We start from the raw sequence: 27,442 nt of genomic DNA, 5'->3' as shown, positions 1-27,442 counted from the left end.
CTGTTTCTAAAATCCTATAGAATTCCTGCCTTATTGCCTGGCTTAATCTGCCTTGGTAGTGTTTGAGGCTCCCTCAGACCTCTGAAAGGAACAGTGAAGAGAAAACTCAAACATGTAAAACAGTTTTATAAGCTTCTCCTTCAAGTCAGTGCTAACAGTAATTTATAGTTACCCAGGTACAATGATTGAGGTACAAAATTGTTATACTCCTCATAGGACAGTAGTCTTCAAAGTCTGAAAGACCAATGATGATTCCATAAAAAGACAGTCCTCTTAAAATCAGACCTGAAGAAAGTGTGTAAAGGATTACTATCATTTACTAACATGGGACATTCTCTTTTTCCAACTGGAAAGAATTAAACTTGATTTGGAGGATTTATTTAAAATAAGATATTTGAAGTGAGCTAAACAAACTTTATGAAGTTTTGGTGCAAATGCTGTTTGTTGCCAAAGTATGAGCTATAGCTTAAAGCAAGTCCTGCTTTCCCTGAGCTGAGTGTCACAGGACTGTGAATTGGGTGCCAAGAAGGCCACTGTGTGTCTGTAGCGCTTGGGTTTGTATAAAATGTTATCTTACTGTGTGTTGTCAAACCATAGGCAGAATCTTGACCTAGCCACCCAACAGAGACCTAAATCAGATAAATTCTTTGCTGGCAGAATGTTTGTTTCCATACATGGAAATAGTACTCAGTGGCAAAATTTTCACTGATAAGAGATGGAGTGGTGTGTGTGTGTGTGTGTGTGTGTGTGTGTGTGTGTGTGTGTAGAGAGGGGGGTGAGGAGAAAGATTGACTTTGAGAAAAAATTTAATCTCCTAACCATCTGTTAGATCAGAGGCAACCAAAGGTAATCCAGACATAGATGCCCAGTCTCTGACTATCTCAGATCTGTTAAGCTGTGCCTGTAGCTACATCAGTCTTAACCATCAGAATCCCAACCCCAAAGGAAAGTTCATGATTACATAACACAGAGGAGGGTAGGGTATACCGAGCACAGATGTGCATTTAATTGAAATAACCTCAACGACATGTCCCACAAGTAATAGGAAATATTAGGTTTCAGCAACTTAGGGTGCGAGGAGGCTCACAGTTGCCAGGTGACTTTTTAAAACCCCCAAGAGTTAGGTTTCCAGCTGTGTGCAGCACTGGGGTATCTGCTGTCCAAGAGGGCCCCTGTATGCTGCTTGCATCCACCATGGACATGGTGGAATTGCCCTAGCTGGTCTTGGCACATCTTTCTTAAGTTCTCGAGCATGGCTACAGCGATCTCCAATTAAAGAGTAGTTGTAGAAGGGGGGACTGCAACAACTTAATGAAATAGTGACCTTGAGGTCCATTTTATGAGAAGTCTCCACTGACAGAGGTTCTGCAAATTAGTAATGCTGAGTTTGAGCAAGGTTTCTGGCCTCCAAGACTGTAAGCAACTCCAGGTCCCTGGACGCCAGGAATCTGTCCTTAACTCAGGAAAGCGAGGAAATTTGAAACCGGAGCCCAAGATACTTGTAGAATAAGAATTTGTAGTGTTGACTTTAGCCCTGCCAAGGAGGTGTTAAGCTAAGTAGCCACTGAAGTTTCTGCTCCAGCATCTGGAGGTGGGTTTGTCACTGCTCCCGAGGCTCAACCAGCAGACGGGGTGGCAAATAAAACCCAACTGTACCACAAGTGGTAGCTGGGAAACCCCACACAGGCAGGAACGGCATTAGAAGGGAGTGAGGGAATGAGTTTATGTTCTGTTTTATATACTGCTCTAAGGAATATTGTTTCTTTAAATGTTCTGGCTCTAGACTGATGTAAAGTTGGAGGGCCCTGAGGTTATTAGGGGTCCTCTTTTATCCATGACCTATTGTCAATTACAACAGGGTGTTAGTACTTCTTAAGTTGTGACTATTAACAGTCATCACCACCACCATCATCATTGTCTAACAATAATGGCAGTAACTGTAATAGCAACAGCAGCCAATGTTTATTTAGCATCTGCTATGTATTGAAACAGGTCCTAGGCTGTCTTTTTTTTTAATCTTATTTGATCCTCACAGTCATTTTGGCCATTTTATGGCCAAGTAAATGTCATTAGCTCCATTTAACAGCCGATGAAACAGACTTTGAGGTTAAGAATGATGCCCAACGTAGGTCGTGGAGCCCAAATCAAGGAAGTCTGGCCTCAGGGCTTGGACTGGAAATTCTATCTTTGACTTCTCAGTCATTTTGTTTGATTTGATAACGAATTGCAGTTAGGAAGGGAAAAGGAGGTCTGGAGGGCTTTTTGACTGGTGGGGATCAGAGATTGGAGAAGGGTTTTAGGAAGAGTTTCTAATTAGACGGCGTTCCCCACTACACCACCCAGGAGGAAATGTGGATCCAGATGCCATGCTTTCCTCTACCTAGCAGTACCTTCACTTTTCTGCTCAGGTGCAGAGAAGTTGGTGTGCTCTGTGCTCAATGAAAAATCAGACTGGCATGGTTTTCCACGTTATTCATTTTTCCTCCTGGAAACTCAAGGTTGAGATGCTTCCAGCAGTAAGTGAAGATCTCCCAAATCTTCTTACTTACAATAATAAAAGACATGTAATTTGAAATTTGGAATAACTGTGTATAAATTCCATCAGGAATAAGAAAGAACAAAATCTCTCTGCCAGTCAAGCTCATCACCATTTTAGCATCATGGGATTGTATAAATGAATGGACCTTAATGTAAGGTCAACCTTCCCACTTCTTAGGTAAGGAAGTTGGGGCTAATGGTAGTATCAACTGGAAGAACGAGGATGAAAACCTGAACATTTTTTATTCCCTACTCCAATATTCATTCTATAATATTGAATGTTCTCCCTGGAATTTTTCTTGGGAAAATATTTTTAACATTATTATTAAATATTATTATTATTAATAATACCATTATTAAATCATTCATTAAAAGTGACTTTCTTGCCTAATTTTGGAAGAGTATATTTTATACATAAAGATATGTATAATTCATTACTAGATATATGGTACATTTCACCAAGGCTGCCATCTTGAATCTCAAGAAAGACGCAAATACCAATTTCTAAAGAAACTTATGAACAAAATCTCTTAGCAGTAGTGAACGTAAAACACAGCTAAGTGACAAACCAATACAAATCCCAAACTATGAAAAATATACTTTGTGGAAAAAACTGTATGGTAAATTACACATTACTGTATGCAAACCTGAGGCAGACTTATACCTCTCTGGAGGTCACATTTCCTCTGAGTAAAATAAGAACAACACAAAACCGATACTCTGCTTCCACTACAATTGCTCCTATTACCAGCAGCAATTTATTGAATGTAAATCTGTGTCAAGTATTGTGATAAATGCTCTCCATGCATTCTGTTACTTAATCTTCACAATGATCCATGCAATGGAAGCTACTGTTATTCTCATTTTACAAATGAGATCTGAGGGTCTGAGAAATTACTAATAAATAAGGTGTATTTATTAATAAAAATAAGTCATGTCTGACTCTTTGCAACCATGTGGACTTTAGCCTGCCAGGCTCCCCTGTCCATGGGATTCTCCAGGCAAGAATACTGGAGTGGGTTGCCATGCTCTCCTCCAAGGTGTGTTAGCCAATAGCCTGATCCGTGAGATGCCAATAGCCTGGTCCATGAGACTCCAGAGCCCAAACTTTTAAGCACTACTGTATATTCTTTGTTGACTACATGTTGGAGATTTACTGCCAAATATATATGAAGTTTGCCAATTTCTTTCTTCTGTACATGATTAGGGGCTTCTATTTTTAATATAAATTTATTTATTTTAATTGGAGATTAATTACTTTACAATATTGTATTGGTTTTGCCATAAATCAACATGAATCCGCCACAGTTATTTGAAAACATTTGTATCTATTCACCTTTTAAAACCTTATCTGTGTCTTTGTGATCACTGAATCTTCAGTTTCTTGGATTACAATACTTGAATTCTAACCTTCCCTGGCAGTTGGGAGATATGATTTATTAACTACACTCTGTGGTTCCCCTTGATGGGAAGTTTATATTTATGAATAGTATCATCTTTTCCCTTATATAGGTCCCCTTCTTGGTTAATGCGCTCCTCCCCCAACCACTGCTCCCCTCCTCTGCTCTGCCCTTTCGTATTTCTTGTTAATGCACATGTCTGCTCTCCTTTTACTTTGTACCTTCTCATCTTGTGAGCTCACGGCCCTGCCTCCACGGTACCCCTTCTGCAGTTACTCTCTCAGTCTGGTTTCACATTTGTCTAGATTTCCAGGTCCTTAACACAGGACTTCTTGGCAAGATACGACTATGGCAGATCTCAGTTTCTCACTTTTTTGGAGGCTACATTCTTCTTTCATAAAGGACTTGTTTGAATTTGATTAACATTTGCTACCTTTGATTCTCTAAATTATCCGGGTTGGGAGTTGGATGGAGAGATGGATGGCTGTTTCCAACCCCTATCTGTTGACTGAATTCTGGCACCCCTTTATTCCAGCTGCACAGGTTTTGAGTCTTAGTGTTATTTCTCATACTTTTGGCATTTTTCTCCCATGTTGATCATCAGTCATCGGGTCTGGTTGATTGTCTCTTTGCATTGCTTTTCTAATAAATAATTTCCTTCCCATTCCCACGGCAGCCAGCCCCTCATCCTATTCCCCGTGGTTAACCTCTGCCTTTTCTTCTTCAGCCCTTTCTGCAAGCCACTGTCAGAACCCACACTTGGCTTTTATGAAAACTACACCAGCTTTCTTGACTGGTCTCTTGCAGAATTTCTGAAAGTTTGTTTTATAAAATGCTAGTGCTGAGGGATCCTCATGAGTAATATTTTCAAAACAAGTTTCTATGATTAAATACATTAGGGAAATGCTGGGTCAAGTAAACTTAAATGTGTTTCCTCACTGCAGAATTCTCAGAGCCCTTTACATGCCAGTGTGCAGGGTAAACTTTCAGGAGGATGATGGAATATAGAGTCCCTCCCGAACTAATTTGGGCTGCAGAGGTTTTTTTTTTTTTTCTTTTTTAATTTCTACTTATTTTGGCAGAGTAACAGGCAGGATTGATGTTTCATAGGAAACATGTTAAGAAATGCTGGTTCTTTGGAATAAATTTAAACTTCTCAGGCTGACAATAAATCTCAGGCCAGTTTATTTAGACGGCTGGGGTGTTTTACATCTCCTGAAGCAACTACCCATTCTGGGCAGATTGGTCTCCTGTTCTTGTGCAAGCTGCCTTCTTTCCCGTGTCTAAGACTATCACGGTAACAATCTTCTTTTGGTCTAGAGACTTACTCCATTCAAGCTCCAAATCTACATTTTGTCTTTTATAGATGAACTCGACATTGTCTTTTCAACATGTTTACCTTTTATGTTACAATCTTTTCCAGTTCTATTTCTGCCAGTAGCAGATTTGCAAGATTTACATAGCATTTATAATGATACAACCAGTAATGACTACTCTGTAAGCATCTATTATATTCTCAGCATTTTGACAATGCTGTCTTTATAACCACCATGCAAAGTAGTTGTTCTTTGACCCATGTTACAGATGAATAGACTGAGGTTATGTAGGTAGTGTGCACATAATTTTGTAGTCAGTGGGTGGCAAGACTGGGATTCAAATCCAGGACTCTATTCTAAGCAACTTAATGTTCACAAAGCTCTAAAGTGGTTTCAAAGCTGGGAGACAGGTTAATTTACAGATGAGAAATCCATCTCTCAGGTAAAAAGTTCTCTTTTCTGATAAACAGTAATTTCTAGCTTTAAGACAGCAGACATTTTAAGGTCAGGGCTTGGATTAGAGAGTGCAAAAAATACATCTTCTATAACAAGTTTGTGTTAACACCCGGTGAATTTCCAGCACTCTAGAACGTGTCATGGAGGACATGGATAAAAGGTTGATACAGACCCTGATTTGAGGAACTTGCAATGTGGTTGGAGAGACGAAGTGTAAACACGTTAAATGACAGAACCATATAACATAGTTTATAATTAGCTTCTAGATAGGCATTGTAAAACTGGGGTTCATGAACTCCTAGGAGGTCATTGGTTAGTCTTGGAACAGGGTGTCTATGAATCTCTACATTTGAATGGATACACTCATTTTCACTTGGAAGGAAGAGTGTCTATACTCATCTTCATATTTCCTAAAAGCTCTGTAATCCCAATTTGTTAACAACAATGACTGCATGGGATGGTGTGGTATAGGGTATAGGTGGAAATATAGAGTCATGGTCAGGGAGGCACTGGCTTCAAAGCTACAGAGATTGGCTTGGAGTCTTTCTTTACTACCAACTTGCTTAGAGACCATGGGCAACATGTCAGTTTCTTCAGATTCACTGCAGAAATTAGGGTAATAATATACCATGTGTAGACAAGTAGTTAGGATTAAAGGAGATAGTGCAACTATGGAAAGCATCTGGCGTGTTGCCTGGTATAAGCTAGTCTCTCCAGACTAGTTGCCTTGATTTTTGCTAAATTCATTTTTTTTTGCTCTTGCCTCTGTAAACAAACTGAGTGTTTTAAAAACAGTACACATTTATTATCTTAGCAAGTCCTGGAGTCAGAAGTCTGAAATGGATCTGAGTGGGTCCAAATCAAGGTGTTGGCAGAACTGCATTCCTTCTCAAGGCTCGAGAGGATCTGTTTTCATGCTAGTCTAGATTCTAGAGGTTGCCCATTTTCCTTGATTTGAAACCTCCTTTCATCTTCAAAGCCAGCAGTGGTGAGTTGAGTTGTTCTCATACCATATCATCGTGTGACTCTTCTCCGCCTTTTTCCTTCACTTACAAGGACACTTGTGATAGCATCTGTCCTTCCTGGATTACCCAGGATAATTTGTTCATAATTCAACTAATTGATTAAGCAAAATTCTATTAAATTATTTGCTGTACACCATTTATCAGACTTAAAACTATTTTTGTGAGTTCAGTGGGGGCAGTATATTTTTCCTACTGAAATTTAATCTTTAATTAATTGACCTTTCATTTAGAAAATATTTGATATCTAATATAGATTATAGCAGTCATTGCTGTTGGTAACGCATAGATAAATCCGTTTATCCAATATTAAGGTAGACCCTCCAGTGTACAAGGCAGTGTGTCAGACACTGAGAAGTATACACAGAATTTATGTGTAAGGAGTTTATGGCCTGGTTTAGGCATTAAAAGTACATTATAACTAAAAGCTAGGGTGAAAAGGAACTATAGTTAACAATAGGGTCATCACAAGAAAAAAACACGACTGAACTGACTGACTGAACTGAAGGTGAGTGATGTTAACTAGACTTGTTGTTATAATTTCAAAATGTATACAAACAGAGAATTATTATATTGTACACACAAAACTAATATGAAATTATAGGTCAATTTTACCTACATTTTAAAAATTAAAAAAATTGAAGTACAAAAGCTAGGGTAGAAAGTGCCTCTTCATAAGCATACTGTGGGTTTGGTGACCATATTTTTAACCCTCAAACTGAAAAACATAATGTGACTATAGGATAGAGTATTTGAAGTTGACCAACTCAGAAAATCTGAGCCATGTGGTCAGTTTTGCTTTGGGGACTTAGAAGAAAGAATTGACTTTGGCTGAGGCATGGGGAGTTGGTACATGAGCTAGAAGCTGAAGAATTCCAGTGCTGTGAACTGTGAGGTGTGGGCAAGCATGGCCACTGCACAGCCAAGGTGAGAGGTGGGGTAGCCCTGGGCCCAGGTGGGAAGGCTGCACATAAGATGTTAACCAGGGCTTTAGGGGTAAATTTAGTTTTTATTAGATCTCAAAGGTGGGGAGGATGTGTCCTTTGCTCTTCTGCTTGAGGTTGGTAAGGATTTGAGGTTATGGAAGTTATGTGAAAAGAAATTTACATTCTTAGCACTCTCTCTAGCAAATCTTTTTTCTTTTTTTTACATTAGTTTCAGGTGCCTCTTCAACTTAAAAAGAAAAAGTCAGCTTTTTATTTGTAGATTTGTAGGTCTGTCTGGTGGATTAGAGATGAGTGGAAAGAGACTCCCTATGCCCTTCCCCCACATTCACACAGTAAAGTCAGATTAAGTTTTGATTTAAAAAGCCAAGGGTGTAAAATCTGAAAGGAATCCAGGTGCCCCTCGGTGGCGCTTCTGTTGGCTTTGCAGGCCCCCTCAGGGAAGCAGCTGTCAGGGACACCTCTGAGCAAGGCCAGAGCCTCCTGCATGGGGAAGTTCAGTTCCTGCTGGGTCTGTTTATATTGGAGGCTTACATCATGTCAAGAGGAGCCTAGACAAACAGTATAAGGGCTTGTGTTCAGGGCAGTGTTTCTAATCCCAGCCTTTCCTGGTTCTTGACCCAAACTTGGCATCATCACAGCTCTTACCCACCTGGGGTTCCCAGGGGGCCCTGCATGACCCAGTGGCCCTGCAGTTCTACAGGGCCCATTTTGCAGCAGTTGATGTGGAGGAAAGTTGAAAGCCGTGTTTATATTTGATAGATTTCCTCGTGGTTAGAACACTACTCTGGAAATGTACTGATGTGCGTGGTGTTGTGGTGCAAGGAGTTGGAGAGATGATTCTGTTCACAGAGATACTAATGGACTGAGAATGAAAGTCACCTTCTGTGTTTTCAAAGTGACTTTAGTGACTGGGGAAATCTTATGTGAAGTGAAGAGGAAATAAAATTTCATGTACAGGATAATCTTAACTTCATTAAAAATATACACAAACATACACACACACCCCCACACTCCAAAATGGTAAACAGGAATTATTTCTTGGTGGTGGAACCGTGAATGATACTTTTTTTATTCTTATGCTTTTCTGTGTTTGTTGTATTGTATTCTGGGGGAAGCGGGTTAGAATCCCTCACTTTCTCTTACTTTTTTGTGACATGCAGTTGTATGCATACATGTGTGCTAAGTCACTTCAGTCATGTCCAACTCTTTGCCACGCCATGGACTATGGCCCATCAGGCTCCTCTGTCCATGGGATTCTCTAGGCACAAATACTGGAGTGGGTTGCCATGCCCATCTCCAATGAAGCTGTACACTTTCCCCTTAGTTTTCACTGATGGATGTTTTAAGAGTAATCACTGCTCTCAGAACAAAGGCATCTTATTAGAATAAATATACTCATGGCAGAAATAAATGTATCTGATGAGGATAAAAGCAAAACATTGGAATTTTTTTCTAGAAGCAGCTTGACTCTCTTAATTTTCCTAGCTTTCTTATTAAAGTATGCAACATCAAAGAGATACTTTTTAATTCAGTACTTTTAATTTTTAAAAACAAATGTCCTTATTCCAGGAGTATACATAGTGATTGTAAATAATAAAATGTAAATAATAATGTAGGTACACATAAACAAGAAAGAGGAAAATAAATGTCACACATAATTTCATTACTTAAGAGAAAAAAACATTCTTAGTATTTGGGTTTATGCACTTGTAATCTTTTTTTCAGTGCCTAGACATTGTATACATATTTCTGAAAACAAACCAAAACAAAAATGACATCTGATGATTTGACTTAAAGGACTGTGAAAAGTCCTTACATACTGCTGCTTGTAAACTGACATTTTCCCATCCTCTGACTTAAATATATTCAAGCAAGGATAGCGATGGAAGGGTCTGTTTGTTGAGCTCTATCACTCCAGGCTTCCCAGAAGAATGTGACTGGGCATCAGGATGTCTTGGACTGTGGCTCCTTTTACTGGGTCTGCTGAACAAAAATTATATGCAGATACAGTGTTCATTTTTGTCCCCTAAGTATTTCTCTAGTTTTCTTTTTTCCTTTTCAGAGAGGCAGATTTGGTAACCCTGAGATTCTCATTTTCAGTTATTCTTCAGTGCACGTGTTCACTGCTTTTGCGGGATCTGGCATAGGGACCTTGAGCAGACAGAAAAAAGGGCCAAGGTTTCAAAATTATTTTAGTTCAGGATACAAAGCCCCAAAATGCAGCATGTACTTCTCAGGCATCTTCTTCCTCATGATTTTTTGTTGGCTTCTGTTTTGCTGTTACAAAGAAAATCATCTTGTTCTCTGAACCCTTCTCTTCCACAAGTTAGGGCCTCTTGAAAAATATCTTTCCTGATAGCCCTGCTCAGATACAATTTCCCTTGCCTGGTATCCCTGGATGTCCCTCACTGCTTCCTGCCCAGCTACAACTCAGCTCAGCTTTTCCCAGGACTCCTGGGCCATGCTGCAGGCAATATATTTTCTGTTGCTTCTTTGAGGATTTAGTTTGTCATGTAATTGACCTTACTGACATATACCCACACTTGGACTCTTAAAAACAAAAGGACAACAAAAATGAAAACAGAAAAACGTAAGGCAGAAAAAAAAAATATCACTCATAGTCCTACCACTAAGAAACAACCTCTGTTTATAATTTTAGGGTTTGTAGGTGTTTGGATATTTATTTTAACACGGTCAAGATTTGTTATATAGATAGAATTTGGTTTCCTATTTTTCATTTAACATGGCATAAATATTTCTTCAAGCACGAACATTAATTACAAACTTTTTCAATGACTAGATAATAGTTCATTTTCTGGATTTCCTGCCAAAGGCTTAGCTCTTTGTTTAATGTTAGGAGAAAATCTAAATATCCATTTTCTTACAATGTGTCCATGATCAGTAGGCACGGAGAACAGTGCTAAGGTGTGTAGTGAATTCTTGGTAAATGTTAGCTATTACTGTGTTTGTTAGTGATAATTTTGATGCAGCTGGAGTCAGAACACCTGGAGAAGCCATACGATGTCCCCTGCAGACTCCAGGCAGAAATATAGGGATTCCCTGTGCTTGCTCAACAGCAGAGAGAGGATTTCTCAGGAGTATAATTTCAGCTCCTTCATTTATGTCTTGGCCGTCGCAAGCTGAAATCCATCTGTTGTGAGCTCAAGAGCTCAAAAGCCTTGATTGGTTCTGGGTTTTCTTGTTGAATATGTGGCATTAAAAACTCTGAGAAAGCCCTTTGCTTGAATTTGGTGCATCTGGTGGTCAGATTAACATTTAGTTCTTTTGTGGCATGTGGTAGTATTAACTTTGAACTAAAGTTCTCCTGATGCCACTTGGGGCGTCCCAAAGAACTTCCTTGCTTCCTATCAACCAGAAAGCACCATTCTCATACCAGGGAGGGATTCCATTCATCAGAATGTGAGAGAAATGTGTAATAGGACAATTTTGAAAGTAATAACATGAGGAAGGGACTGGAAAATGCAGTATGGAGTGGTTAGATAGGTGGGAAAACTAGCTGGAGTTGAGTATGGGATTTGGAAAGTGGGGACTGGGTGCCATGTGATACAAGAAACTGAGTAAAATTGGAGTCATACTGAAAGAGCAACCATAAAAAAGGATAAGAAAGAAATTGAAATGGAGGGTGAATTAAAATGTTGCTGCTGAGCTTTCAAGCTTTCTCTCCCACCTTCTTCCCCTAAGTAATCCTTTTCTATAATCCTTAAAGTATTTGAACCCTACATATCAGAAATGATCAGTTCTGTGAGTATTAAATGTTGACAAGAAAGGCTAACTTAGACAAGTAATTAATTTATAAAATTCCCAATACATCTGATATATGTGGAGTCCCATGAAACTGACATATGAAATGACATAATGTATCATAAAACAACATTAATTTCCAAACACTTTAGAAATTAAAAGCAAATGTTTGCTTTGGATCCAGTTGGTCCTACCAGATCTGTTGGCACATCCTTCCTCCCGATGGATGCTTCATTTTTCCCTTACATCTTCAGAATTATTATTTATATCGGATAGTGTCATGTTCTTGACCTGTTCTAGAAACTGATCTTTTTATTTTAGTTCGGACTAATTTCTCTGAATTTCTCATTTCCTGGTTGTGTATGCCTTCTTTAAAACAGATAAAATATCTTTATATGGGAAACAAATCAATGTCAAATTTTGTTTAAAAAAAAGAAATGATATTTAATTTTCTATATAAACCTTTGGAATGCCCTAAAGCATAAAACTTTACTTGGGTCTCATAAGTATTTGTATTACTGTTATTTTGAAGTGATGAATTCATTGAAATTTCTTAAACTTAATAAATGATGGGTTTTACAATTTATTTTTTATCCAACTTTTGATTTTGAATACAAAGATCAAAATATAGGAGGCTTGTATTTTTAGAAAATACACAGAGACAGTTTCATCAGTGTTTTGTTTCTTAACAACATTAAACATGTGTCTGTTTGGCAAGTCTGTTTATCTGTCCTTAGAAATATATGAGTGTTGAATATAATACTTTTATAAGACCATGAATAACATTTAGAATACCATGTTCCCTGATTTTTTGAATCAGTTAAAAGGAAACAATATTGTTGCTTTGATGAATTTTCATATATGCTGCTGCCTTTTATTTATATTTTTGTTCTCATTTATATGGATTATGAAATTTGGTCAGTTCTGTTTACAAAGTCATCCCAGTTTCATTTCTCTAACCTTGACATTAAGACCATAGAAGCATATCAAGGCTCTAAAATAGAGATGCTTTAAAAACTCAGAAGTGTTATAAGTAACTTTTAAGTATAAAAGCACCAGAAGTACTTCATAGCCTATGAGATTTGGTACAAACTTTTGGAACAACCAAACTTTTTCTTTTTTAAAGTTGATTTTCCTTAGTGCATCTCTGCTCAGGCCCTCCCTTTACCTGGCAGGTGCCCCTATCAGGTTTATTGCAGAGACCCCTGTTTTTTCTCTTTGAATCCTGTGCTCGGCTTATGACCTGCTTTTGTCTCTCACTCATCCGCAGAGCCCGGCGTCTGCACGGTGTTCGGAGACCCCCACTACAACACTTTTGACGGACGGACATTTAACTTTCAGGGGACGTGTCAGTACGTGTTGACGAAAGACTGCTCCTCCCCTGCCTCGCCCTTTCAGGTGCTGGTGAAGAACGACGCGCGCAGGACCCGCTCCTTCTCCTGGACCAAGTCGGTGGACCTGGTGCTGGGCGCCGGCACCGTCAGCCTCCAGCAGCACCTGACGGTGCGCTGGAACGGCTCGCGCATCGCGCTGCCCTGCCACGCGCCGCAGTTCCACATCGACCTGGACGGCTACCTCTTGAAAGTGACGACCAAAGCAGGTGGGCTTCCGGGAGCAAGGGCCTTCTGTGTACCTCTGGTGCTTCCCTCTGTCTCACCAACTGGTGCCCAGGAGCTGCAGCTGCTCCCCCTCCTCCTCTGTGGAGGAAAACCAGAGGCAGAGAAGTCCACCAACTGCAGGGGCTGCCTCATTCTCCAGATGCCACAAAATAGCTGGAGAAAATCGGCATACCGAGGAGCCTTGCAATCTGATGCCAGTCACCCGCAACTTGCGATCTGTCCACATCCAGTGTCTTTTCATCCTCATTCCGAAAATAGCAGTTGTTCTCTCCAGATAACCACTGTCTCATGTTGTGTTGCTATTTTAGGTCATTGATGTCCAGCTTGGAATCGTCAGTGTCTTTCCCAGTTCAGCTAGTCATATGCAGTTTCCCATCTGTGAGAAAGAGTGTTTCCTTGTTAACATCTGTCCATGAAGGAGGGAATCCTCAAAAGCAAAATGCAAACGTGTGGGTGTGCGAATGGGAGTGGGGATGGTGGGCTGCGCGACCAGCAGTCCTGTCCATTCTGGACCTGGGGAAGGCTGCTTATTGAGTTGATGGGCACAACTGTCAGCTCCTGCTGGAAGACACTTAGGGTGCTTGCTCTGAAAGCACTCTCTCCAGCCATGGGCTTATGGAGCTGGCTACTGATGCGGAGACCTTTTCTCAGCATCACATACTGCCTGAGACTTGATGGACTCTGTTGCCACTCCACTGGCAGATACATTCCCCCTACGCCAAATCATAGATGCTAGTAAGTGACTCATAGGGGTTCACAGAGGCCCACATTCTTGTCTGTGAGATGTTGCCTAAGAGAGACATCTTAGAAGCAGAATTCAACCCTTTGTTATCAGCCCCAAAGAATGAATGCAGTTTGTTCACATTTTATATGATATGAATGGTTCCTTCCATGGTGCCTTTGGTTAGTGCATATTTTGGTCAGTTGGATATTGAACTGCTTGTCCTCTTAGCATGCTATTTCTTTAAGCATGATATTTGAGGAAGTCAGTATATATATATATATATATATATTTTTTTTTTTTTTTTTTTTTTTTACTTTTTGCATTGATGAGAATTTAACAATGTAAAAGCATCACTTGGGTTCCAGTTTCTTTATCTAATATGGATCAGAAAGGGAAACATTTGATAGAGCAGCCACTTTTGAGGGACTGCAGAGACTGTTCTCCTGGTACTTTCAGAACCCTGTTGTTTTCTGTTCAAGTCAAAATATATTTGGTAAATTGATTTGAGCTGATGAAATGCCAGCTTAGCTAAACAAAGGCAGGAAACCAAAGAGAAACCCATGGAGATTTTTATTCAGAGAATATGACATGGTTTCAGTGAGAAATGTTAAATATTAATGTATTCGAGCGTTTTATAGAGAAGAATGTTCACTTTGAAAGTGGTAGACGTGAAGAGTTCTGTACTTTCAACTTCAGAGGGATTAATCCACCCCAGAAAATTCAGACAACGGTTGTTAACATTCAAATGACATTTCACTCTGCACATGTAGGCCTCAGCTCATCTCTTTGAAGGAGGCAACAATTTGTGGCTTCATGTAAAATGGATACAAAACAACCTATCATTACACAGTACTAATTAGAAGTACCTTGTTTATCTTTTTGCATGCTGGCTGAACATAATGGATACTACTGATATGGAAATTATTCGTCAGCCACAACCCAATTCTCAAAGGAATTCTGCATATTCAAAATTACTAACAGTCGAGGAGGTTCAGTACTGCTCCTCTCACAGCTGGCAATACCTTACGGAATAAGTGTACTCTTTGTAAGGACCTCATATGGTAAAAATGAGCAAAAAGATGAGGCTGCTAAGGAAATAATAATAGATCATAAATGCCATAATTGGATTAGTGAATTCAACTCTTCTAGGCCTTGAATTCAGCTTTGCAGTTTGTCTTTTTTCCATCTCTCTTGCTATGATGCAGCTAATTTATGTGGTACCTTTAATACCCAGGTGACCAACTTCCTGTAGCACACGGAGGGCACAAACTTTCTGCTTCCTAGGGAAGACTTTATATCTCTGGGTGCTAAAATTGCTTTGAAATTATCTTTTGAATGGAACAATTCCATTTCCAGACAATAGTCCTTCCTACTCTGGTCCCCAAATCTCAGTTTGTACTACCCCTTAGGGATGTTTTCATTTTTATTACCTGTTGATTGTCTATCTAAAATATCACAGTATATCCTTTGAATGTTTGTTCTTCCTCCATAATTTTTTTTTCATAAGCTCAAGTGATCAAAGGATATTTCTTTGAAATAGCCGTTTAAATCAAGACTGCAGATGTAAGTTGGGAGATGGAGAGAAATGACTCTTCGCCCCTGTGGTTTATAGACTCAGCACTTCATGATAGAATCTTTTGGCAGAAGAGCACAGGTGGCTGTGTAGCTTGGGTGGAATTAAGCAGTAGTTACATATCTAATAACAACTGGGGTAGTACAGAAAGCAAAGCAAGGTTTGGTAGCTTGAGAAAGCTCTGCTCCTTCCTGTCACAACTCCTCTCTCTCCGCCGCCCAACTCTCGGCACTTAGCGAATCATTTAAAATATTTCCTTTCTGCCATCTGTTCACTTCATCAACTCCACCTGAAACAGTTATGTCAGATCCACCTGAAAGTATTAACATGTGGGAGTGTGGCTTTGTATTTTACTTTTGGTAAAACTCTACATCTGAGGAACCTGGAGTATATATATGTTGTTGTTCAGTCGCTAAGTTGTGTCCAACTCATTGCAACCCTGTGAACAGCAGCATGTGAGGCTTCCCTACACACACACACACACACACACATATTCCTTTGGTATAAACTCTAAGCAGAAACAATTCTCCATTTTTAAGCATCACTATGGTATGTCTACAGATTTTGCACCTCCTCTCTCTTAAAAGTGGACTGCAGCAAAAGCAACAATAACAACCAAAAACAAATAAACAAAAGCAACCACAAAATAAAAGACCAACAACTTTCCCACCAAGAAAAAAAAAAAAATTAGTAATCTGGAGCCAGGTCACACACTTGAAGGGTGAAAAACAGGTTGGTAAAACATTCACTGGTGAAAAGGAAAATTGGAAGACTCGGCATCCAGTGGAAGGAATGCAGCTGCTGCTCACATCCCGGATGAGACATGTGCTTCAGCTTTGGCCTTCTGACTGCCAGTTGTTTCTACCAATTTCCCATGCAGAGAATTGGGAAACTCATCCCAGCTGCAGAAAAGACTAACCCCAAACCCTCAAACACTTCCATGGCATTTTTATTTCATAAGATGCCTATTTAAAAGATCTTTTGGAAAAGCAATGTGTTTTTCAATTACAACTTATTCATGTTTTTTTGCCTGTCACTACTGTAATTTACTTTGCATGGATTTTACTCGTGTAGAGAGTAAAAATAACCATGCAAATACATGTGTATATGATACAAGAATAGACAAAGTCATCTGTAGTCAAGTAAGTCATCCAAACACAATAGGAAGCCTAACATTGTTCTGTGAATATCTTCTTAACATAATGATAAAAAGAGGAAAAGGGAGTGAATTACAAATTATTCTCTTACTTTGAGGATTGTGTTTCATGAAAGAGACGTCAAGAGTCTTGAGAGAAAAAGCAAAAGTGTTAGTCATTCGTCGTGTCTGACTCTTTATGACCCCATGGACCGTATGTAGCTTGCCAGGCTCTTCTATCCATAGAATTCACCAGGCAAAAATACTGGAGTGGATAGGGAGTATTACTGATGCAGGGATCGAACCCAAGCCTCCTGCCTTGTAGGCAGAATCTTTACCATCTGAGCCACCAGGGAAACCCCAAGAATACTGGAGTGGGTATCCATTCCCTTTTCCTGGGAATCTTTCTGACCCAGAGATCGAACCTGAGCCTCCTACATTGCAGAATCTTTATCATCTGAGCAACCAGAGAAGCCCAGAGTCTTGAGAAGAGTATATTTAAAACACAGTGGGCCTGCATCTTCTTAAGCATGCAGGAACCACCAGTCCATTGCAAAGAAAGAATGACTGACTTGTTCCCTGTGAGTTGAATTCCCATGAACTCAGTTGCCCAAAATCTCAAATTTATTGTATCACTGCCAGTAATTTTGCTGGAGCTCTTTTGGATGTAAATTCTCGACAAATGTGGCACTTGGAAAAGCAGTGTTTGCCTGCTGTCTAGGAAAGAGATTTATAGTTTGGAAAATTTTGCAAGGTGGAAAATCTTTGGAATTATGCTCTAAAAGTTAGAGCGTTGTATGGAATTGATTTTCTCCCTTCATTTCTCTGGCTGGGCAGCTGCCTAGTTACAGGAGTATGAGGTCAAGTTTCTTCTATACCTTAGAGAGTATATTACAAATCAAATTATAGTTTGCTTGTCTTTTTTCAAAATGTTATTTCAGTGTCTTAACTGGCATGAAATTCACAAATTTCTTTGGCTTTGCCGACTCATTGTGTCAATTTACAGGGCAATTCATTCATTTAGTGAGAATATACTATGTGCCAGATAATGTGTTCGATGATGGGGCATGAAGAAATAGAAATTGTTTTATACAATAGTTGTGATTGTCAGAATTGACCCAATGTTTGAGATCCTCACAGGAGATCAGTCCAGTGTGTGGACAGACTAGCAGCATGTCCTTGCTCTGATCACCTTGTCCCATCATTGTCTTCTCTTCACTCAGTTACTCCCAAAGCCCAAAAGAGACTTTCTTATGACCTTCTTTCCTTCTTTTTACCTAATTCTATTCAGTTGCTTTCGGGAACTGAGTTGCTTCTCCTGACCAAGAAACCTTCTCTACCTTTGCCTTGGGCTGAGAATACTTCCATTCTTTTCAGGTACCATTCGTGATTTCCATGTGAGTCTTTCGGTTTATTTCTTGAGAAATCCAGTTTTGGACTACTGGTTTATTCTACCAATAATTTTCCCTAAAGCAGATCTGTAACTCCTTATGTCAGTTATGTGGCCTGCTCGCAGAATGCTATTTGGCCAGGTTTCTCTCCTCTAGGACCATGACCAAAGGAATATTGGCTTTAGAATATTGGCTTAGGGAATATTATCTGTAGCATCTTACTTCTGGGTGTCTCCTACTGCTCTTACATCACTAATGTTGCCTTATGCCAATTTTATATTCAAACAAGATCCATTCCATCCCTCCCCACCCCTTTCTTCTTTCTCATCACCACCTTATCTCCCAACTTCTGAGCATCTTCTGAGCGTTTACTCATCAGGCTAATATTGATCCTTCAGGAACAAAGATAAAATCTTCTTAAAAAAAAAAAAAAAGAAGAAGAAGCTCTCTCTGGATACTCAGAAAGGACTAAATCAAAGACTAGGTTTTGTCAGAAATCCAAGAGGGTAAGATTGAAAACATACAGCTGGGGATATTTTCTATTTTTTCTGTTAAAACAGAGCTTTTTTTGTGGACTGTCACTCTTAGGAGACAGTGACAGTGAGTAAGGAGGAGTCCCAGGGCAGAAATGCACTGTTGTAAGTGTCCCCTCGGTGCTCATCTACAGCACTGGTACCTAGTTCATCCATTCACTGGGTGGCTCAGGCACTGCCAAGATACTACCAAGAGAACAGTAAAAAGAGCTTCCACCACACACTTGAGACATACAGAAAATGTTAATACCAGAATCATCATTTGCTCGGGATTGATTCTCAAAAGACTCTTCATGAAACCCTCTCCTTTGTCTTATGGGTAGTGTGATCACATACTGCATCATTTCTTCCTGACATCTGATCAAACTGATCTGTGCTGTGTGACAGCAGAGCCTGGCTGTCCGACCCATGACAGAAATTCCACTTTTCAGTGGGGTCACTTGTTACAGTAAATCCTAGATACTCAGGGCTAGTAGGTCGGGAGAAAATGAATGTTCTCAGACAAATTCTCCAACTGTTTAGATGATCAGTTCAGCAAACCAAGAGGGGATTATGTTCTCAACCTTGTGGAGTGAAGATCATTTCCTCAGTGAACAGTGCTGTCCAGGTGATTCTGTCCAGCACATGAGGAATTTTGACCTGTGGCCTGGTAGCCACCATGCTTACTCAAATGTTGAAGCTCATGATCAGCCCAGATATGCATGGAGACCCCAACCTAAGTCTCATAACATCTCAACCATGGAACCATGGATTAAACAGCTGTGTGTATCTCATGGATGACTGTAAAATAATGAGGAGGCAAATGTTTTCATTTGTATGAGTGTTGTCCTTTGAAGAGGATGTGTTCAGAAGCTTTATATTTATTACTTTAATACTTCCACTGTGGCAAATAATTTGGAAATTTTCACTCGGCTCTAAATATCATCATATGGGGAGAATATAGATAAAGAGAAAATTACATTGCAAATTATCATCTTTGTTATCTTTCCATTTCCACATTATAGTAGTTGTTGGATAAATGAAAACATGATGTGAACCAAGACAATTACTCTGAAAAAGGGCAAAAATATAAACCCTAGAGTAACATGATCAATGAAGAATCATCTGTAAGTCACACTATGTAAGATAACATTGTAAGGGCAAAACTCATACATTTAAAAAGTTCTAAGCCCCAGTAACTGATCTGTGTTATATCACACAATGTTTGATGTGGAGAGATTGAAAGGTAATCATGATTTCAGTGAGGTCCTTAGTGTTCTTTGTTAGAGGACAGTCATATGTACTGTATAAGAATCTGCACTTGAAAAGTATTGGTGGATTCAAGAGTGATTGCTCCTTGTTTCCTCTAGGTTTGGAAATATCCTGGGATGGAGACAGTTTTGTAGAAGTCATGGCTGCCCCCCATCTCAAGGGCAAACTCTGTGGTCTTTGTGGCAACTACAATGGACATAAGCGTGATGACTTAATTGGTGGAGATGGAAGCTTCAAGTTTGATGTGGATGACTTTGCCGAGTCCTGGAGAGTGGAGTCCAATGAGTTCTGTAACAGACCCCAGAGAAAACCAGTACCTGAACTGTGTCAAGGGACAGTGAAGGTAAAGCTTAGAGCCCATCGAGAATGCCAGAAACTCAAATCCTGGGAATTTCAGACCTGCCACTCAGCTGTGGACTACACTACTTTCTACCGGTAAGCACAGTGCTTTCAGGAATGGGCTTGGGTTACACACCAGAGATAGACTTGACCTTGGAACAGAAACTGTCAAAACCCTTGGTGTACCAGGGCCCCCAAAGCATAGTCTAGATACCCCTACTTCTTTCTTGTCTTGAGACTGATCTCCTCTTGAATCAGTCCCACATTATGTCTCAAAGTAAGAAATTGTAGGGAGTACTTCAGAGTTATCTTCTATAAGTGATTGTTTTTGTGTCTGCAGGTTCACTGGAAAGCTAGGGACACCCTAGGGTTTTTCCAGGTGTTAGCTTGACTCTAAGATTGAGGAGTGCTTCCCAAATTCTGGCTTGAAATACAATGGTATAGGGCAGAAGTGGGAATCTCAAATTGCTCTGGCTGCCTTTGGGTATTTCAGTGAGCTCAGTTATTCCAGGTTTGATGAAGGGTTCATCAGGTCTTTCCCATGGTCTGGCCCCAAACAGATCTGCACATAGAAAACGAGGTGGCCAGATGAGAGTTCCTTGGATTTTAGCCAACTATGAGACTTTGTGTCCAGAGTTAGAGGAGTATAGAAACAGGGCTTAAGAGATGGAGGAAGGAAGTCGCTCAATAAGACTGTGGATTCCATAACCTTTTCTAATTCTGATTAACCCCCTTCCATACAAAGCAACTGGTTACAGAGGAGACGTGGCTTTGGCATCCGTGCTACAAGGTTGCATTTGTGAATGGATGAATTTGGCCTGGTTGTACTTCCATTTACTACACGATTCCATGGGTTCAAGAGCTGTTGACTATCTATAACTTTAACCACCACTGGGTGTGGGAGGAAACATGAGATGAACACAGCCCCAAAAGGCCTTGTTTAAGTGATTTGCCCATGCCTCTTAAAATGAGAAAACTCCTGGGGTCTGAAGCCACAGAGAAGTTTTTACTCTTTAATTGCCACCAGTTTATTTCCCCTAGTTCTCACTAAATTTGATTTTTAAAATTTTATTTAATCTTTGGATGTAAAAGATAAAGTTCTATAAAGTCAGCTCAAAGTGTGGTGAAAAAGGATGATCCCTGTCATCACAAATTCCTGAACATGACTGCATCTGTCAAACCGTTTGGCTCCAACTCATATATTTAGTTTCTTCAAGCCATCTTCTGGTTGTAATTTGAATTCTTTGGGTTCCCTTCTTTCTCTTCCCTAAACCACCCAATAGATTGACCTCACCCTTGTCTACTGAAATTGAAAGATCTTTAATACATTCTAGAGTGAGTTAAGCACCTGGATAGACAAACCAGGCTTCACTTTGAAACTAAATGCCCATCACTTAAAAGTCTGATGGGAAGCAGTTGTTGTTTAGTCCCTAAGTCATGTCTGACTCTTTTGTGACTCCATGGACTGTAGCCTGTCAGGCTCCTCTCTCCATTTAATTCTCCAGGCAAAGATACCAGAGTGGGTTGCCATTTCCTTCTTCAGGGGATCTTCTGGACCCAGGGATTGAATCCATGTCTCCTGAATTGGCAGGTGGATTCTTTACTGCTGAGCCACCAGGGCATCTTGAATAGGAAGCAATAGAGCACAGTAATTAAGAACTTTGTGGTCTCTCTGAGCTAAAAATCCAGCCCAGCTTTACAAACTTAAACAGTTATTTAAGCTCTCCAAACCTTGGTTTGCTTATCTGGGAAATGCAGATGGTAAAAGACCCTACCTTGAAGAACCATCATTCGGATTCTGTGAGATGATGAACGTAAATACATCTGCTTAACCCAGTGCCCCAGAGTAATAAGTACTCTGTAATTGTTGGCTACTATCGTATCTTCTATCATTAATTAAACGATTAGTCAGCGTTAAGGCCTCTTTTGGATGCTCTCCTAGCCCAGTCATGGATTTGGATTGGACCCTTCTCTGTCTGAATTAGAATGAAAAGGCTATACTTCTCCCAGGACCCTAGCAGTCCACACCTTTGGTCTTCATCCCATTTCAAAGGAATGTGTTGAAAGCAAAAATTGGAGAGCAGGCCTGTAGAGATTCATCCCTTTTTGCAAATTTCTATTTCTTTGCTCTTTGGTGATTTATTTTGTATTATGATCCCTGGACTGTGAGCAGGAATATGATGAGCACCTTGGCAGCAGTCGTGAGAAATGACGTTGACATGAACAGAGAGAATGGAAACTGTTGGGGGGCCAGACAGATGCTTGCCTTCTGCTCTTGAAAGTTGCTGCAGTGGCACTGTAAGGGACGGGGGAGTCACTGTGTAAGGGGCTGGGTGCCTGAGTTTGGAGAGCTTTTGAGAATGCTCTCAGGATCTTTGTGTACTGAAGTTTGGAGGATAGAGTATGGTGGGAAGTGAGCTTATGTTCTGCTGGGTGTGGTGTAGGGGCAGAGCCCCCTTCCAGGCCAGCCACTCCCTGGAAGAGGCAAGGGGAGCTCAGGAAGGCAGAGCTGGGCGATCCTGACTGTCACTCACTTTGTTGATGACCTCACTCTCCAACTGAGAGGCTCACCTTCATGAATTTTCAAGTGAGGGTCGCCAGTATTGGGTAGATCTTGGATTTCTTTCTTTCTTCCAAGCACAGATGTAGTAGGAGAAAGGAAAGAAACAGGATCCACATGGAAAGGGAATTCTGTTCTCAAGTGATCTCCAGCAAGGACCAAACCTTAGGGAGCCTTTGAGAAGCAATGGACTAAGAAGGTATTGGGTGGTTCCAGGCTGGGTGTAACCTCAACTCTGCCAGTTGCTAGCTGTGTGGTCCTGGTAGCTTGCTGAGCTTCAGATTCTTTGTCTGTAGACTAGACATGGCAGCAGGTACCTGGTGGTGCTCCTCCAAGGCCTGAGGTCAATGGGCAGTGCCATGTTGGCATGTGATAGACAGGCAGTCTGCTTCATCCTATGTACCTTCCTTTTTTTGGAGAAACTTGCCCCTGCTCAGCCACTTACTTTTCTGATACTTGGTATCTTTTCCTGTTCTCATTGTGAAGAACAGATTAGATAAAGTCTCACTGATGTATCTGCAGAGCAATTAAAAAATGAAAAAAAAATTCTCTTTTGTGACATTGAATGAAATATGTAAGTTAAGATTGCATTGTAAATGTTTAAAAAATTGTTTTTTGCCTTATCTAGAAAAACGGTACAGATGAACCTATTTCCAGGACAGAAATAGATGCAGATATAGAGAATGGATGTGGGTGGGAGAAGGGGAGTGTGGGACAAATTGGGAGATTAAGATTGACATATATGCAAATGTTGTTCCGTTGCTAAGTCGTGTCTGACTTTTTGTGACCCCATGGACTGCAGCATGCCCATGCGTGAAATAGATAGCTAGTAGGAATCTGCTGTAAAGCACAGGAAGCTCAGCTCAGTGCCCTCTGATGACTTGGGTGGGTGGGTTGGAGGTGGGGGAGGGAGGAAGGCTCACGAGGGAGGGAATATATGTATACATACAGCTGATTCACTTCATTGTACAGAAGAAACTAGTGCAACATTGTAAAGCAATTATACTCCAGAAAAAGAGCACAATAGGTGTTCATTGTATAATATTTAAGTAACATGGAAAAGAATAAAGAAGGAAATAGCTATCACATGACATTCCACACATGTAAATTTTTTCCTGCCTATTTTATGTCATTGGTGGAATTTCTAAAACGAAGCTTAAAACACCGTCAATGTTCTGCGTGTTACGTGCTGTGATCTTTTTTATGAGTAATATAGGACTAGAGAGATATGTCTTGATATCATGAAAAGTCCTATATGTAAATTGTATATAAATTCAATTCCTTTTATTTTCTCCTTATCCTTCAAAGAAATATCTGTATTTTCCTCTAAGACAAAGAATAAAGTTGCATAATATACGAATGCAACCTTCCAAGTACCATTGCATTTGTTACGTAGAGAGGGAGAGGATACAGGGGGTATTTCTCTGAGGAAATGTTACCGCTTTTGGGTTTCCTTAATTATGTGGCAATTCCCACAGGGAGAATTCTATTATAAATATGAGATAGTTCTTCCCATAAGATCAAAATAACAATTCTGATTTTTCTGACTTAGAGTTTACTTTTGAGATGTCTAGGACTTAGAACTCATTTTATTTTAGTCTTACCTCCCACTTCAAACATTTTAATAGTAAACTGTCTATTGTCTAAAAACTCAAAAACTTTTGCAAATAAATAAGAGATGCCTACATAGTAGCCAAGACTTTTTTTTTCTCTCTTTTGGGAAACTTTTATGGTTTTCCTTATTTTTTCTTCACAAATTAGTTCCACCGATCATGGCCTCATTTGGTATAAAAATGTAATATTCAAAGTCTTTGTGATCAGCATGATTTGGTTTCATTAACCCATTGAATATGTTGGGATGCAAAATAACTTGATCATGAAACACCTAAAAATTGAGTTGTCCTCCAGTTAGTTAATCTCCCTTACAAGTGTTTTGCATTAGCCTTCGATGGTGTGTTACTGAGACATTTCCGGTAGCAAGGGAGGTAGGTAGTATCCTGTGGAAGCATGAATGTGAAATCATTTCAATTTTATCTGGATTCCAACATAGGCTCCCCTGAGGAGAAGATGCTGTCTTTGTGTTTCTTCCCTCATCCTTTATTTTCACTTCCCTCCCCCAGCCTCGTGTTGCCTTCTCCATCTGTGTCTTGACTGCCAGCTGAGAAATCCAGGAGAAGTAGGCCGCCCCCAACCCCAGAGCCTCCCTGGAGGTCCTCAGCAGCCAGTACGGAGTCCACTGACCACCCTGACATAGACCATGCTGACGAGCCCAGCCCTGGCAGCCCCAGGAGAGAAGGAAGCCAGGAGATGGGCTGGGCTGGGCTGTGTGGGCCACTCTGGGGAGAGACCACCTCTACCTTGGGCTGGTGAAACACTAGCAGTGGGCTTCTTCCCACACTCAGGTCTGAATCTTGGATGAAGTAGTTGCAAGTGAGTGTACAACCTGTCAGCAAAGCGGGCCTCTCTGGTTAGGGCGGGCCCACATCTCAGAGGAGCCAGGAAAGAAACGTGCACTGTCGCGAAGCCCAGGCATTTACAGACCACAGTTATCTCAGGACTGTTTTCCTCTCCTCACTCCCCCTTTGTGGGGTATAATTCACTGGAGTGAAAGCTCCGCTCACTTGTTCGGTTTGGGAAAACGTCTGGGGATCCCCAGTCTAGGAAATGTTCTTTTCTTTTCATGCAGTGGTTTTTACATCTGTAAGGAGTTGAAGGAAGGCCAGAGGATTCACAGACATGTCCTTCCTGCTGAGGTCCTGGGAGGTAGGTGGTGGGAGTTTGTGCAGGAGAACGCTGGAACCCCGACAGCACCGCAGTGTTGGAGATAATGGTGTCCGGGGACTGCCGGTGGCTTCCTTCCAGGGGAAGATCACAGCCTTTGTGGATGACCCACTTTGTGTTTTCCTATAAAGGAAACTCATCATTTATTAAAAACCAGGCAAGGAATACAGACTTTATGTGTGTATGTCTGTTTGTATGAGAAAATCGTATAAGGCTAACTGCTATTCTATAATTCAAATCAAGCCAATCTTGCCTTGCTTCAAAGAAGAACGTTCTTGGAACATTTCTGTTTACAACTTTTAATGAGTTGTCTCAAATTGCCATTAGAACTAGGGTCCTAAATCAAATGAGATGTTCATTTTATAGTGTGATGTTCTAAACGTGCTTTTTCATTATTCCTTTGGCAAACTCAACTTTCAGCATGAGCAGCCACTCTGTATCTGTAATAAAGGTGACACCAGGTGGCAGTAGACTTCAGCCCTTAAAGTTCAACATGTTTTTCTTCCTTAGTAGCTCACTCCTTTTCGTTGTTTTTTTTTTTTTTTTTCCAGAGTCAGTCCTAGGCTGCTCCTTCACTGTATCTAAACATATAATGCCAGTTCCTTCCTCTGTGTCCATGTCTCTCCCCTGCCTGAGATGCCTTCATTCTCTACATTGATTTAAGCTGAAGGCACAGCTCAAGTTTCATCCTGGGCCTCTGTCAATGTTCTTATTTGCTTTCTTAGAGATGCTGATTGTGTTTACCCTTATTTAGCACATATATGTGTTGTATTGTGGCCGTTGTCTCACGCCAGCACTGGATTTTAGGTTCACTTGGTATTGGGAAATGTCTTTTCTATTGTATTTCATCCAGCATCACTCCTGGAAGTTCTGCTTCGGGGAAAGTTTTCTTAGCTCCCTTCGTAGCCTCTCTGTCATCTTTATTCTCTCTGATCTCCTTGCGACTTGTACCCCCAGTGTCAACTTCACCTTAGGTCTTTATCCCTATGCTTGTTACACACTTTTAGTCAAAATGTGCACACCGTTCTGTCGTTTCAGAGAATAGACTAGTCAGAGCCTCTGGTCCATCTTTGATGCTGGAGAAACTATCTGCTCTTCTTACTGCATGAGTCTTACTGTGACTGCCAGGAGCATGCCTTTGAGTCACAGAATCTACTTCTGCCTACTCAAAATTCACTTGTAAGCCACTTGGACCTACTGGATTCAGTCTGTCCTTTCTATCTATAGATGGGTGGCGTTTGTCCTTGCCATCTTCCTGTGTGGTATTTTGACCTATAGATGTTTCTGCATTGACCTCTGCCACCATCTCATTCCGTGGAGTCATGAACTGGCACTGACTCTTCTTGTCACCGTATGTGATGCTATTTATAGAAGCATTACAAGGAAGTTTTCCTGAGCCTCTTAGAATCCCAGGTTTTTATTGGAACTCGATCACCTACTGCCTGTGTGGCTGACCTTCTGTAGCCCCTCCCAGAGGTCATACTAAAGCCTTAAGTCTCCAGCTCTGCTGGAGGTTGGAACTGTTATCAGGTGGCCCAAAGCCCCCAGCATAAAGCACATTATTAGAGTCTCATAGCCAAAAGTGTTAGTCCCTGAGTTGTGTTCAGTTCTGCAACCCCTTGGTCTGTAGGCCGCCGGGCTCCTCTCTCCATGGAATTCTCCAGATAAGAATGCTGGAGTGGATAACCACTCCCTTCTCCGGGGATCTTCCCGACTCAGAGATCCAACCTGGATCTTCTCCATTGCAAGGCCGATTCTTTTTACCATCTGAGCCAGCAAGGAAGTCCCAAAGGGCCCAGGAAAAAAAAAAAAGACTCTCTTGTCTGGCAGGGCATTCCAGGGGCCTAGAGATTACTCTCCAGGAGCTAAAGGTCAAAGCCAGACCCTCTTTGGGCCAAGTTAATTCTTTACTATACAACCTGCCTGGCTCAAGGTTAAATGTAATTTCAATTTGATTTTAATGTTAGCTTGAAGTTTATTTTCAGCATAAACTTCCTGGAATCCTGCAGTGTTTCTCCTCAGAAAATTGTATTCTGGATTGTAATTAGATGGGGCTTTTGAACACAGACTTGAATGAGTGTCATTGTAGCAGGTA

At 40.6% G+C, this 27,442-nt stretch overlaps 1 protein-coding gene across 1 annotated transcript in view; it reads left to right on the top strand.

The window, feature by feature from the left end:
- The window catches only part of BMPER (BMP binding endothelial regulator), a 255,604-nt gene that overhangs the window by 161,404 nt on the left and 66,758 nt on the right, over window positions 1–27,442 (top strand). The window contains exons 12-13 of the mRNA XM_040259659.1: window positions 12,712–13,041; window positions 19,766–20,102. Coding sequence (XP_040115593.1) covers window positions 12,712–13,041; window positions 19,766–20,102 — 667 coding nt within the window. The remainder of the gene's footprint in view (window positions 1–12,711; window positions 13,042–19,765; window positions 20,103–27,442) is intronic.

The sequence above is a fragment of the Oryx dammah genome, unplaced genomic scaffold, assembly GCF_014754425.2.
Source record: "Oryx dammah isolate SB20612 unplaced genomic scaffold, SCBI_Odam_1.1 HiC_scaffold_18, whole genome shotgun sequence".
NCBI classification, from domain to species: Eukaryota; Metazoa; Chordata; class Mammalia; order Artiodactyla; family Bovidae; genus Oryx; species Oryx dammah.
Note: the sequence above shows the minus strand (reverse complement) of the source record. Positions and strands in the feature narration are given on the sequence as shown.